Genomic DNA, 15,863 nt, shown 5'->3' on the forward strand with positions numbered 1-15,863 from the left:
ATGAAATTATTCTTTTAAGAAACATTTCTATCGCATCTGTTCTCCGTGTAAGCAAACACGCACTGCATGGATACCCATTCTGAAGATGATAAAGATAAATTAACATTTCAAAGGTTTTATTTGCAACTCGAGGTTTATTAAAAGCTTCCCCACAGAGTACAGCTCCAGTTATAATCTTCACTTACTCCTGTCTAATTAATCAATCAACACACATGAAGAGATTCCCAGAGTTTTCCATTACAAACACCAAACCCATCTTCTCAAACAGACGCGAGGAGGAAGAGCTGCTGCTGAGGATCTGCTTAGGCTTCTGCTGTTGTAGGAAGAACTTTGACGAAGAGGGTCTTGGTGTTCAGAGTGTGCAGAGAGGATGCCTCCAGCTCTGAAACACAACCATAATCAATCAGACATGGCCAACAACTCAACATTACAGCACACTGCATTTGTACGTCTTCGGAAGCAAGCGTGAGCTACTGCATGGCATGTTTGTCTGTAGAAAACTAGGGTGGCTAAGGGTGCTCAGACGGCTCGCTGCAGTCTTCTCGTCTTGTATGAAAAGAGTCCAGCGTCTGCGCTCTGAATGAAACACTAGATGGACTTGTGTCGTCTCTGAGCAGGAAGACCTGAGCGCACGACGGCCATCTTGCTCTGTGCGTCTGACAGCAGAGGCCTCTGGGATATGACCCACTTTCTTTAAGACACCAGCAAACAAACAAACTCTCTTCTGATCTGCTGGGCTTCAGATGAACAGCATGAGTCTGATGTTCAAGGACGAACAGGGTTCTGGCTCTGAGATGAGAAACGGAATGAGGAGAAATGCGCACCGTGTCTTTAATTTGCAGGTGTTTTACGGGAACACTGATGTGCCGTGGAGGAAGACGAGGGATTGAGAGCAGCGCTTCTCTCGGCCACAGGAAACCTGCGCATGTCCGGGAACTCCTGAGACAACTTTGGAATTATATATTTAGCTTCTGTAGATTCTGTTTTTCTCCCCCCACACGGGGAACTGGTTACAGATTAGTTACTGCTTAGGTCTGGAGATCGGGAGTGAAGGTGTCTTCCAGTGGAGTAAGTGTGAGAGCATGTGACTAAATCAACCCCAAACACACACACACACACAAACACACACACTCACTCACACACTCACGCACTCACTCACTCACTCACTCACTCACAGGCACACACACACTCACTCACTCACTCACTGACTCACTCACTCACTCACACACACACACACAGGCGCGCACACACACAGGCGCACAGACACGCACACACACACACACAAACAGGCACACACACAGGCACACACTCACGCACAGGCACACACGCACGCACACACACACACACACACACACACACACACACACAGGCACGCACACACACACGCTCACACACAGACACACACGCACACATCTGGAATTGCATCTCATTCACTGGCACAGAAATGCTGTGTTAGAGAATTCACTGATGAACAATTATTATCCGTTCAGTTGTGCGGCTCTGGCTCAATATATTACATAATCAGTAGATTCAGACTGATGTGAAAGAAACATGACTAATCAGTTGAACGATTAATTGAAAATCAATTATGTAATTAATAATGCTTTTGAACACAACTTGGGCAGAACTAGTGTTGAATTTGTTGAAATTGTAATTCAGTACATTTCTGTCAATGTGCTTCTTAGTTATCCTTGTCCTGTTTTTGTTTAGTCAAGTTTTAGTCAACTAAATGTCTGAGCATTTTAGTCTAGTTTTAGTCAATGAAAACTGTCACATTTTCATCATGCTGTATATAATGGTTAAACTGATAAAAATTATTTTTGCTCAAAATTATAATCGTAATGATTGTTGTCATTTGAGAAATTTACTTCTGCATTTCAGGTATTGCACTTTCACCAGTAAACACAAAGCAACAGAATGTGGACTCGTACACACGGTTAATTTGACCTGATCTACTGTACTGATGTATTACAGGATATTTATTATAGAAGTTAATATCAGAGACTTAGATATGCACACTCTCGGTCCACGTTATGAAAACTGGTTAAAACACAAAAATATTATAACAGTGAATGACAAATAGTAATTTCAATAATTCCACCTTGCAATAGTGTTTCTCTGTTAAAACAACAGCGGTTGAATGAGTGCATTTAATCCCAAACACAGTAGTTGAGATCTCATCTCTATCTTACTTATTTGTCTGTGTTTCCAGATCATCGACGGTGCTTCTGTAATTACGAGTGGTTGCCAGAATGCAAAAATGAAGGAAAACACCAGGAAAATGTATCCTTTTAACAAAGAAGCTCTGATTTGGGGATTTGAACTCTTGATATCTGGCGTGTACAGCAGACCGCAATCATATTTTCTCTCCTTTTTTTGATAAAAATCAAAGGAGATTTTGGTCGAGTTTTTATTTTTTTTAAAATACATTTTAGTCTTGTCTTTTATTGTCAACGATACTGCATGTTGATATAGTCACAGTTACCATTTATTGACCAAATTGTTGTCTTGTCGTCGTCTTGTTTAAGTCATGGGAACAAAGCTAGTCAACGAACATGGAATGAAAAATAAATAAAGTGCTGAAAAACTGGGGTGTGGTTTATTGTATATGTGAAGGTATTGTAATATCAGTAAGAGGGACAGTATTTGCTCACTTTTGAGTGTTAGTATGGTGATCACACTGACACAGATCAATGACACTGCTGCTTCAGAAGACTTCTGCCTAATCACTGTGTGCGAGAATATGAACTTTCTACAGTAATAACAGTAAATTATGCAGAATCACAAGCAACTCACCATCCCTAAACCAAACCCTAACCCTATAGTGAGTGCATGTAGTTGATATATATATAGTACTCAGTAATTGCTGTGTGACAAGCACATGTTGAAATGAAGTGTGAATGAATGAGAGATGACGTGTTCCTCACCTTCTGTAAGCTCTTCATTCAGGCAGAGCGCCAGCTTCCTTCCTCTCAGGCCGAAGACTTTAGCCGCTTCACTCAGCAGATCAGGGAAGAGCAAGGCGTTCTTCCCCGCTGGGTTCATTAAGAGCAGCGTGGCCACGTCTCCAGTCTTACACTCTACAGGACACACACACACACACGTTTGTTTTTGTGAATTGTGGGGACATTCCATAGGCGTAATGGTTTTTATACTGTACAAACTGTATGTGCTATTGCCCTACACCAACCCTACACCTTACAGGAAACTTTATGCATTTTTACTTGCTCAAAAAAACTAACTCTGTATGATTTATAAGTGTTTTGAAAAATGGGGACATGGGGTAATATCCTCATAAGTCACCTTCTCCTTGTAATACCTATGTCATACCCTTGTCATTATACAAATTTATGTCCTCATTTGTCACAAAAACGCGCACACACACACACTCTCTCACACACACACACACGTTTGTTTTTGTGAAAAGTGGGGACATCCCATAGGCGTAATGGTTTTTATACTGTACAAACTGTATGTGCTATTGCCCTACACCAACCCTACCCCTAAACCTACCCCTCACAGGAAACTTTGTGCTATTTCAGATTTTCAATACACTCCATTCTGTGTGATTTATAAGCGTTTTGAAAAGTGGGGACATCCCATAGGCGTAATGGTTTTTATACTGTACAAACTGTATGTGCTATTGCCCTACACCAACCCTACCCCTAAACCTACCCCTCACAGGAAACTTTGTGCTATTTCAGATTTTCAATACACTCCATTCTGTGTGATTTATAAGCGTTTTGAAAAGTGGGGACATGGGGTAATATCCTCATAAGTCACCTTCTCCTTGTAATACCTATGTCATACCCTTGTCATTATACAAATTTATGTCCTCATTTGTCACAAAAACGCGCACACACACACACACACACACACACACACACACGTCTACTGCAACACCACGCTTCAAAACACACAGCTTTCCACTGTGTCTCTGGATGTGCATCCTCATTAAGAAAATTATAAGAAAAATTAAGCGTTACACTTTTGCCTAAGAACCTAAGAAAATTAACAAAAAGGTTTCAGAATTTATAAAATAAATAGTTAGTTAACTGGCTGCTCACTAACTACTTGCGTTAAGCAAGCAAGCACATCTCTAACATTCACAAAAACCCCAACACACAAAATCAATGGCACACATGGTTATGACCTGCCCCCCAAATACCAATAATCAGTATATTTTAAGACTTTTGTTTTGCTCGGCAAAGTTCAAAACGAACTCAGGCCCAGTCAGTTAGATGTAAAGCTAACATGTTAGCACTTACAGGCAATCATTATTGAATATCATCTAATTATTATTCATAATTCCCACCCACTTGTTCAGATCATTCCAACGCTCGATATTAAACTCCCGCTTGAAGAATTAATCAAGGTCGTGATGAAATCATTCTTCAGAACACGTGATAAGTGTTTCATAACAGATTTAAAATAAAATAGATAGAAATGTAACGCACTCCATGGTCACCTGCCTTCTAAAGGGAGCATCTTAATTTAAAATAAAATCTTATTTGTGACCAGTGTTATTTCAGCATCCCTGAGAAACTGTTATAGTTTTTATTAATATATTGTATGCTTTTATTGTTATATTTTATGTTTTCATGTTAATTTTAGTTGCATTTTTGGTTGTTTTAGTTATTTTGTTAAATAGGTCTATAGTTTTTATTCCTTTTTATTAGGGCTGTCAGTCGATTAAAACAGGATGCTGCAATTAATTAATCTAATTAATCGCAAACTAAATCCGGCTGTGAAAATACCCCCACAAGATAATTTAAAGCTATTATTTTGTTAAATGTTTAGGCTACAATGGCCTAACATAAAGTATGGAACATAAAAGAAGATAATTCGAGAAACATCTCAGTATTTTATGTTCATGCAATGAAAGTCACTAGTGACTAAAACAGCTTAGTTACCAACAGTAGGCTATTCAAAATACCTTCTTTTATGTTGTGCAAAAGAAAGCAAGTCATTCAGGTTTGAAACAAAATGAGGGTGAGTAAATGATGACAGAATTTATTTATTTTGGGTGAACTTTACCTTTAATGTTTTTTATTTATTTTTATAAATGAAATGATACTCTAAAGAAGAAACTAAAACTGCCAGCAGGTGGCGATAAATGTCTTTATGAGTCGATTCGTTCAAATGCCTGATTCATTCAGGAATTCAGTAAACGACTCTCTCTTTGAATCATTGATTCACACGATTCGTTCAAACGGCTGATTCATTCAGGAATTCAGTAAACGGCTCTCTCTTTGAATCATTGGTTCACACGATTCGTTCAAAACGCAGATTCATTCAGAAATTAAACACCGCTGTGTTGCTCACAGATGCACAACAATTCTGCTGTGGCTTTATAGGTAATATTTTCGCTGGCAAAATTGAACAAAAACACAATATTGTGTTTAAAAACAGCACAATATTCATTTATTATTTGCTGAACTGTTGTATAAAATCACATTTGCACTCGTGTTCTTCGTGACAAAAACAGCACTCGTGTGATATTGCTCTCGCTGCTCATGTGGTATTGCTTATCATATGATATAAATTGTGACAAAAACTCATATAGGGACATTCTCTCGCTGCTGGTGTGATATCGCTTATCATATGATATATATATATGAGACAAAAACTCATACAGGGTTTTTTTTGCACCAATATCTTGAATTTTAGGGCATAACTGAATTTATGGAGTTGTTGTCCTGCATCATATTTGTCAACAGTCAACTAATAAGATGACGTACAGGTCTGGGGGCGGGGCCAGTACGTTAATTGCGTTAAAATATTTTAAATCGCATTATTTTTTGATAACTAATTAAGTTAACGTGTTAAACTGACAGCCCTAATTTTTATATGTATGGAGGTTAGGAGTGATATGTATATGTTTGTGTGTATATATGAGATGTGTGACGAGTGAAACTCACCGGCCGGACTGGCGTTCATGAGCTGCAGGTTCACATACGGACACAGCAGAGAGTCGGAGCTGCTCGCGTCTGCAGGACTCGAACCCAAGGTCACCGTCAGTGTTCTCCCGCTCAGGGACATCAGGTCAGTCTCAGCGTTCAGCACTGAAAGAGACAAACACGCGTGACTGAAGGCCCCAGCACCTTCATGTTTCCCTCCAAACCCTTTCAGGAACATCTGCTAATATGGAAAGTCCAAATGAGTGTCAGGACCGACTCGATTCAGCTGCATGTCGTCTTACATTTGAAGAGTGCGTCAAACGACTCGAATGATGGCCTCGTGACAACACTATCTGCAAGTGTGGGAAAACTCAGAAGAAGAGAACAAACACTAAACACTGACCAGTTCACGAATCAATGACCTGATTGAAAACACACTCCACTTCTTCACTAAACTCCAAACAAAGACAGATGGCCAAATAAATAAACCCTGACCTAAATGAAACCACGCCGTTACTCCTAATTAATGACAGAATTCATAAGCTGAATATGAGTGCACTACTTTAGAGAAAAAGCAAAAAACAAACAGGGATACCACAACCTGTGGATCTGCACATATATTATGAGTCAAAACCCCTGCTTTTAAAACGGAGAGTTCCGGTGCTTGATTCTGATTGGCTGAGCCGCGTTCGTTGTAAATTCCTCTACAAAGTAACATACACCTTTGTTTACATTTGTCTGTTGCTCGGCAACCACTTTGTTGCAACCACAACTGATTCTGAGGAGCTACATTGTTTGGTGGAAGAATACTGTTTTTATTAATATCATTACACTTTATTTGCTCTGTTTTATTTCGTGAAACCTAACTACGTATATGGAATAACCGGTTTATAAAAGCAATAATCCCCATGAAGCCGTGGTTTACAGTGAATTTATAACAGCTAAGGGGTGTTGTTCTAAAAGAACTCGGGTTTAAAGTTCTGGTGAAACACTGGTGAAAGGCTGTAATCATCTGTGTACAAAAGTGCAGGAAACGATGTGAATGCGTAAATAAAGTGAACCCAGCATGCATTGCGTTCTCAGATGAGTGTTAAACTCGCAGAACACTCACAGATGGAGCTGACTGCAGAGCTCACTACAGCAAATCCTATCACATTTATATCGTTCTTATATCATTATCTTTTCACGTTTTACTGCAAATTAGAGTAAGCACAGTTTGAAAAGTGAACTGAAAATAAAACAAGAATGTGAGGATGAGCATGTTGTCTAGCAAGAGCATCCTGAGCTGGTCTGTACAAAGAGTCACATGACCAATGACATTCATTTCCTTTTATCTGCTTGCAAAAATGTCTAGCAATACAGCACTTTCTTTTAATTCCCAGGTTTAAATGAAACCTATCCCAAATTTTCAATGTCATCTCTGACTTCTGGACCTCACTTTGCATCTGTATGCGATATATCAGTATATTGGTCATTCAAAACCCTGTATCAGCACCACTAGTGATGCATTCTGGGTGTTTTTGAGCCTGGAGGTGATCTTTCTCACCTGTCTTCCCATTGAATATGGTCACAGGTGCGCCGTTGAGTCCAAAAACACTACAGCAGACGGTCTTGAGCCGCTCCACGTCCAGGGTGTCATCACCTTTGGGGTTCTCCAGCAGAGCGACACCCTCTGAGAGAAACATGAATGGAGACGGCTCTGAGAGAACAACGTGTGTTTACAGCGCAGACAGCGGAGCGGAAACACACTCAGTTACACGTGTCCCTCTCATCACAGACGTACAGCAATGCTAGACAAGTAAAGTTTGTGAACAAACTCTGAAGTTGGCTTGAGAAAGTCTGACCTATTTGAAGTAATTTTATAAGCTTGCACTTTGAAGGTGTTCATTTGAAGAAGTCTGAAGTTTAAATAAACAATACAGATGGATGGATAAGGAATATTAGATAGATGGATAGATATTTGCTAGGGTTCTCAGGGTGGTTTCTAGGGTGTTGCTATGCAGTTGCTAGGGTATTTGGGGTGGTTGCTAGGGTGTTGCTAAGGTACTCTGGGTGGTTGGTAGGGTGTTGCTATGCGGTTGATAGGGTACCCGTTGTGGTTGTTAGGGTGTTGCCATGCAGTTGCTAGGGTATTTGGGGTGGCTGCTAGGGTGTTGCCAAGGTACTCTGGGTGGTTGGTAGGGTGTTGCTATGTTGTTGCTGGGATACCTGCAGTGGTTGCTATAGTGCTGCTATGCGGTTGCTAGGGTATTTGGGGTGGTTGTTAGGGTGTTGCTATGCGGTTGCTAGGGTACTCAGGGTGGTTGCTAGGTTGGTTTGGATAGTTGCTAGAGTGCTGCTTTGAAGTTGATAGACAGATAGATAGATAGATAGGAAATAGTACATAGAAGGCAGCTTACTGGAGTCTAATGGGCTTCAGTTTGTTTACATTTGAATGTTTGTCAGTTAGAGCTTGATGAGTCTTGGCTCATCTGAACATTCCATCAATGTAAGTCTATGGGATTTTTATGATTTTTAATCTTCATTTTTAGGAAAACCGTAAGTCCGATCAGTTAGAAAAGACATAGCAACTAACTTCAGATCAGTCTGAAGATCTGGGCTGAGTTAAAGTTCTAGGAGGACTTGTGATCGAGTCTGAACTCCAGCGGGTGACGTACCTTGCTGTCTGTCCTTGAGCGTGACTCTGAGGTTGACGTAAGCGCAGGCCGCGGTGGTCAGAAGCGCTCTGGAGACGGAGGACCCTCGCACGATAGTTAACTCCAGATCCGAGCCTTTCAGCTGCCACACAAACAATCACAACCCTGACCCAGTGCACAACATATCCTTCTGAGGATGACTGGCTAATGCATTCTAAAGACAGCACAACATGCACGGAGTGCTCTTTTCCCAGAAATGAAAAATCTGCTGTTCGTTTGTCTGAGGCTCTGGATTACAGGTAATAATGTTGTAAGTGATGTTCAGTTTCTTGCACTGACCTCAATATATCGCCAGGAGCCACAGGTCAATGTTGTGTTGCCTGTATCAGGGTTTCTGCAGGATCTTTAAGCTCAAATATAAGACTTTAAGAACTTTTTAAGACCTGAAGAAATAAAATTAATACCATATGAGCGGGGTAGTGCGATGTATATAGTAACATGACTGTAAAAAGCATGATTTACAGTTCAGATACAAGTTCTCACAAAAACAAAAAGTTTTATAAAATTATACACTTTACATTTCAGCCTTTAAACAATTTTTAAGAAAATGGATGCATCAAAAGTATTAATTATTATTAGTTTATACAGTTATATTTACATTTAGTCATTTAGCAGACGCTTTTATCCAAAGCGACTTTCAAATGAGGACAATAGAAGCAATCAAATTCAACAAAAGAGCAACGATACGCAAGTGCTATAACAAGTATCAGTTAGCCTAACACAGTTCGCATAGCAAGGTTTTTTTTAAATATAATAAATAAAAAGAAAACAAGTAGATAGAAAAAGAATAGAGAATGCTAGTGTTACGAGAGTCTTCCTTTTTTAAAATAAAAATAAAACAAGTCAAGAGAGTCGAAAAAGAATAGAGAATACTAGTGTTTGAGGCTCTTTTTTATAATAAAAAAAAAAAAAAAAAGTAGATAGAATAGAAAAAGAACAGAGAACGCTAGTGTTAGCGGCTCTTATTATCAATAAATTATTATATTAATTAAATAACATATAAATAAATTTTACGGTTTAGATTTTTAAAATGATTAAAATGATGAGCTCTGTGTGTTTACAGGGTAAAAACATGGGTCCATTTTCGCATTGGTCTGAACAAAAACTGCAGCCTTATTGGAAATGCACATTCATTCTCTGCCAGCAGGTGGTGCTTTTGGCACGGCAGAAACATAACTCTTTCCACGGTAACGGCAGAACATAAAGCAGCGCACCACAGGACTTTAAATAGACATGAGCGCTGCTGCTGCATGTTTCAATTAAATCATTGCCTTTTGAAGTTAAATCATCACATTCATATTGCAATTCTGGTCTTTCCATCCCCAAATTTAAGACCTCTTGAAATCATAAGACTTTTTATTTTAAGACTTTTTATGGCCTTAAATTTGATACAACTAAATGTAAGACTTTTTAAGACTTTAAGGACTTTGTATATGTTTTTTTTTTACAAAGTGACCGTAGCCTTTGAATTGCATATTAAGAATCACCACAGTTTCAGCTAAAACTCTTCTTTACTGTTGTACTGAAGAAAACAAGTCACCTACATCTCGGATGGCCTGACGGCAAGTAAATGAACAGCAGATTTTCATTTCTGGGTGAACGATCCCTTTAACACATTTTTATTCAAAAATACATTTGATGTATTTTAGGGTATAGGGTTTATAATATGAGAGGAAAACAGATGTAATTTGTTAATATGCCCAGATCCACTAAGCCACAAGTGACAAATAAAACTGAATAAAACCCCAAAAGTCTAGCCATGCACTCACGTCATCCTTTTAGGGCTATTAAAAATAACATATCAGTCAATATTGTGTCAGATGATCTGCCTATACATGACATATTTTGTGTGTGTTTCAGTAATTGGTTTAGTATGCTTGTGATGCATGAGTCTATTAGCACACATATTCAGTGGTGTATTTAGTATCATAACTGAGGTATGAGAGCTGGGATGGAACTGAAAATGTTGCTGTTCAGCCACCCTTATTTTTTTTACATACACTATGTGGTAAGTACACCAGCACGAACTGAGTAACTAGCTGCAACACTGAGGAAAAAAAGTTGCCATAGTGTTCATACAGCTGAGCTCAGCTTTCTGTGTCATTATTTATATTCGTATGTGTAGATTTGTGTAGTTATTCATTATTTCTTTCCCTACACTGCCATGTGATTGTGGAACATTTGGAGAATGAATATAGAAATGCAGTCAGAAAACATGCTGGAATATGTGCCTTGACTTGTGATGATAATTCAAGTGTATACACCATCAATAGTTCATTAGCTCTTATCCTTCCTGTACATGCAGTGAATTAAGCAGTGAAGCAAATATTCCCGTTACATACAAACCTTTACTATTCTGTTACTTAGTTCTGCAGCAAGTCATGCATGATGCTTTCTCCATGTTAAATCTATAAAGAGTTGTACAGCATATTCATATTTGCAGGCTGGTATTAGTAGATATCAAATGTTGGTATTAGCAGGAGAACAAAGAGAAGGAAACGGCACAGTCTCAGAGTGACAGAGTGGATCAGTGTCTGTGCATCTCTAAATGAGTTCAGCATCAATCAGTGCGTCACCTGCGTTTTCTCCTGGACGATCACACTGGCATTCTGGGCCACTGGATAGGGCTTGAGAGGAGCTTTAGTCGTGGCCAAGATGAAGTCTGTGTGTGCTTGGATGACTTTATCCAGGTATTCCCCCGCCGGCTGACTGCTGTAATACACCGTGATCTCATCCGACGGGACCAGATGACCCTGAGACCACATGTTTGACACATTAAAGACACATGCGCAGGATTACAGGAAAAAATAAATGAATAAATAAAAAATTGCTTGATCTTACTCGGTCTCTAATATTATTTTATTTGATACTATTGTTTGGTTTTAAAAACACACAGTAATATTTTTGAATATTACAGGTTAAAATAGCTGCTTTCTATGTGAATATCTGTTCAAATGTAATTGATTGATGTGATCACATGTTTCACATGATCCTTCAGAAATCATTCTAGGCAAGGCAAGTATTTATATAGCACATTTCATACACAATGGTAATTCAAAGTGCTTTACATATAAAAGGAATTAAAATAATCATAAAAAATAATCACCACCGGAATGTAAAAACTTAAAAATGATTTAAAAATTTATATAAAATGAAATTAAAACAGTTAAGAATAAAAATTATTATACATACAATACAGTGCAATCAGTTCGGACGTAGCACAGTGCTCATTCAGTAAATGCACAGCTAAACAGATGAGTTTTGAGTCTGGGTTTAAATGTGGCTAATGTTTTAGCACATCTGATCTCTTCTGGAAGCTGGTTCCAACTGCGGGCAGCATAAAAGCTAAAAGCGGACTCCCCTTGTTTTGTGTGTACTCTTGGTATTTCTAACTGACTCGATCCTAATGATCTGAGTGGTCTGTTAGGTTTATATTCACTGAGCATTTCTGCAATGTATTTATGTCCTAGGCCATTGAGTGATTCATAAACGAGTAAAAGTACTTGAACTGGAAGCCAGTGTAAGGACCTGAGGACTGGTGTGATATGCTCAGATTTTCTGGTTCTAGTCAGAATCCTGGCAGCAGCGTTCTGGATGACCTGCAGCTGTCTAATGGTCTTCTTGTGAAGGCCGGTGAGGAGACCATTACAATAGTCCACCCTGCTGGTGATAAAGGCATGAACAAGTTTCTCCAAGTCTTGACTGGAAACAAAACATCTAATCCTTTCAATGTTTTTTAGATGATAGTATGCTGATTTAGTTACTGCTTTGACATGACCACTGAAACTAAGGTCTGTCTCCAGAATCACACCAAGATTCCTGACTTGATTTTTAGTTGTTAGACCCCTAGAGTCAAGGAATGCATTCACCTTGAAAATTTCATCTTTGTTTCCAAATGCAATGACTTCAGTTTTTTCCTTGTTTAACTGAAGAAATTTTTGGCACATCCAACAGTTAATTTCATCAATGCATTGGCAGAGGGAGTCAATGGGGCTGTAGTCATTTGGAAACCAGTTCGGACGTAGCACAGTGCTAATTCAGTAAATGCACAGCTAAACAGAAAAAAATTACTCTGACTCCAGAATCACACCAAGATTCTTGACTTATTTTTAGTTGTTTGACCCCTAGAGTCAAGGTATGCATTCACCTTGAGAACTTCATCTTTGTTTCCAAATGCAATTACTTCAGTTTTCTTCTTGTTTAACTGAAGAAAGTTCTGGCGCATCCAACTGTTAATTTAATCAATGCATTGGCAGAGGAAGTCAATGGGGCTGTAGTCATTTGGAGATAAGGCTAGGTAAATCTGGGTATCATCAGCATAGCTGTTATAGGCAATTTTGTTCTTTCTCATTATTTGACTTAGTGGGAGCATACACTGTCTCTGTGCTGTGATGCGGTCAGAAACCAGATTGAAAATTTGTCCAGATATCCATTTGAGTTTAAGTAGTTGTTCAGCTGATTAAAAACTACCCTTTCAATAATCTTGCCTATAAAAGGGAGATTTCATATTGGTCTATAATTGCTCAATATGGTGTTATCAAAATTGCTCTTTTTCAGAAGGGGTTTAACAACTGACCACTTCTAAGAGATCTGCTTCTAAACAGTTAAACACACTTCTGAAAAAAGATGTGAGTAGTGTGTCAAGGCAGCGCGTACACACCTCACACACCGGAAGTCGTGCGCGTGCTCAATGCAGTTGGACATAGTGGTGTATTAGAGGTAAAAAATGATATAAATACCGTTCGGTTTCTGGCACAAACCGATCGTTTCGTGTGTTAGGACATCAATGTGTCGTCACGAGCCGCAGGGTTTAATTTGGATTTGTCTGTGCATGTTTTTTTTTACACTCATAGACTTTGTTACCATTGCCATGCATTATAAGACTGATGGACTCCAACGGTTGGACTTAAAAATCATCAAATGTGTTCTACTGAAGAAACAGTCACCTACATCTTGGATGCCCTGGGGGTAAGCAGATAAACATCACATTTTCATTTTTGGGTGAACTATCCCTTTAATCTGCCTTCAATTTAAAGAGTAAAAAACAGATGTGTACTGGAAAATGGCAGCAAGTGCTAATCATTTTCCTAAAGCAGACGCTATGACAAAACAAACGGGCTTGTTGTGGAAAACACAGGCTTGGGCATTCGGTACCTTTGAACAACAAGGAAAAAACCCAAAATGGCTTGTGCTCTTCCATGAGCCTCGCTCACTCCGGCCCCCGGTCTCCACCTCTCATCTCAGCAAACGCTGAAAAATTAATTCCCTCCCATGGAAAATTCCCTCCGATTTTTTCAGACTTTCAATAAGAGAGGAATTCAGGCCTGGCAGGCGTCCCGTGCCCTTCCCCTTCACATATAGAGCACAGTGGAAAAAAACGTTTGTTTATTAAGAAAAAAGAGGCACGGATAAAGCGAGGGGGGCGAGGGAAGGAATCTGTCTTACTTTACTGAATTCCAAACAACTTCAAAGTGCTGCTTGTCTTTAAGTGCACTCTGGGTAATTGAGCTTTATTAAGTTGCTCAACGCATGCAGAACTCTGGGGTGGAAAGATCATCCAAATAGCATCCCTCACGAGCCTGGGAAAAACAAGCAAGCTGGACCCGAGAGAGAGCCGAGACAAACACACGTCAGAGGTGTGCGATTCACAAAACACACACTGAAAAATAAGACTTCAACCTTCACCCAAATAACAGCTTCAGGACTGAGTGAGCAGCTCTCTGGAGTAAAGCGGCCGGCACTGCAGCGCAGAGCAGGAGGCCACAAACCAACGCTGCTTTAAATGAGACTCAGAGACGGTCAGCCACCCAGTCACTCACCACTGCTTCAGCCAAATCACACCATACACACTGTCTGGAGTAATTAGGATTTTTAATATTCATTATAGAAGTCTCTTCTGATCACCACGGTTGAACTGATTTATTGAAAAACATGCAAAAACACTAATGTTGCGAAATATTATTAGAATGTAAAATAGCAATTTTCTATGTGAATATCTGTCAAGGGGGACCTATTATGCCCCTTTTTACAACATGTAAAATAAGTCTCTGATGTCCCCAGAGTGAGTATGTGAAGTTTATCCCACAGATAATTTTTTATAGCTTGTTAAAATTGCCACTTTTAGGGTATGAGCCAAAACGTGCCGTTTTTGTGTGTGTCCCTTTAAATGCAAATGAGCTGGTGCTCCGGCCCCGTTTTCAGAAGAGGGCGGAGCTTCAAAGCTTATGCTCTGGCATACAAATAAACATTCCACTATTAGTACAAGCCTGTTATCTTTACAATGTACTCGGTTTAAAAGTCAGTCATCTGATTGTACTGTGCATAACAAATGATCGTTTATGAATTACACAGACTAGGAGCACGGCGCGATAAAAATAACGACATAGCTGGTCTCATTGTGCCTTAGTGCGCTATCACAAACTTTATAAGTCCCACATGTGATTATGAGCTCAACAAATTCAAGCGGTCGACTTCACATTGATTTCAAATGTAATTTTTAACTACCACATTCCTATTTACGATCATTCTGGTAACAGCACGTGAAGACAGCATCAGTGAAAACAGACAGAGATAATGGTAGCTTTAGCAACATTAGCCTTATACAGGTGCATCTCAATAAATTAGAATGTCGTGGAAAAGTTCATTTATTTCAGTAATTCAACTCAAATTGTGAAACTTGTGTATTAAATAAATTAAATGCACACAGACTGAAGTAGTTTAAGTCTTTGGTTCTTTTAATTGTGATGATTTTGGCTCACATTTAACAAAAACCCACCAATTCACTATCTCAACAAATTAGAATATGGTGACATGCCAATCAGCTAATCAACTCAAAACACCTGCAAAGTTTCCTGAGCCTTCAAAATGGTCTCTCAGTTTGGTTCACTAGGCTACACAATCATGGGGAAGACTGCTGATCTGACAGTTGTCCAGAATAAATAGCTTGTAAAAGCGGTGTGCGCATTTTACTTTCACTTCCAAACAGCAGCAATTCGGCGTAAAGCAATTGTTCGTGTTTAGTTCCCCTCTTTTCCTCGCTTTCCTTCGCTTTTAAATAGCTTAAAAGCGCCGTGCCCATTTTACTTTCACTTTTGAATTAGCTGCAGTTCAGCGTCAATTGCTTGAATGCAGCAACAAAATACAACGTCAAACTCACTTTAACCTATATAAAAAACATAGAACTTTTATAAAAATAAAAAAAATACACCATGCTATAGGGCAGGCTATGCCTAATATAAAATAACAAATAACTTACATAAAGTTTAAA

At 39.1% G+C, this 15,863-nt stretch overlaps 1 protein-coding gene across 1 annotated transcript in view; it reads right to left on the reverse strand.

Annotated features, from left to right (window-relative positions):
- Positions 1 to 114: 114 nt before the first annotated feature.
- iars1 (isoleucyl-tRNA synthetase 1) overlaps positions 115 to 15,863 on the reverse strand; it is a 78,441-nt gene continuing 62,692 nt past the window's right edge. The window contains exons 27-32 of the mRNA XM_016498351.1: positions 11,173 to 11,349; positions 8,558 to 8,678; positions 7,447 to 7,572; positions 5,922 to 6,065; positions 2,928 to 3,080; positions 115 to 382 (exon numbers count right to left, since the gene is read on the reverse strand). Of these exons, the coding sequence (XP_016353837.1) occupies positions 303 to 382; positions 2,928 to 3,080; positions 5,922 to 6,065; positions 7,447 to 7,572; positions 8,558 to 8,678; positions 11,173 to 11,349 (801 nt within the window). The 3' untranslated portion in view covers positions 115 to 302. The remainder of the gene's footprint in view (positions 383 to 2,927; positions 3,081 to 5,921; positions 6,066 to 7,446; positions 7,573 to 8,557; positions 8,679 to 11,172; positions 11,350 to 15,863) is intronic.

The sequence above is a fragment of the Sinocyclocheilus anshuiensis genome, unplaced genomic scaffold (genome assembly GCF_001515605.1).
Source record: "Sinocyclocheilus anshuiensis isolate Anshui unplaced genomic scaffold, SAMN03320099.WGS_v1.1 scaffold1320, whole genome shotgun sequence".
Taxonomy (NCBI): domain Eukaryota; kingdom Metazoa; phylum Chordata; class Actinopteri; order Cypriniformes; family Cyprinidae; genus Sinocyclocheilus; species Sinocyclocheilus anshuiensis.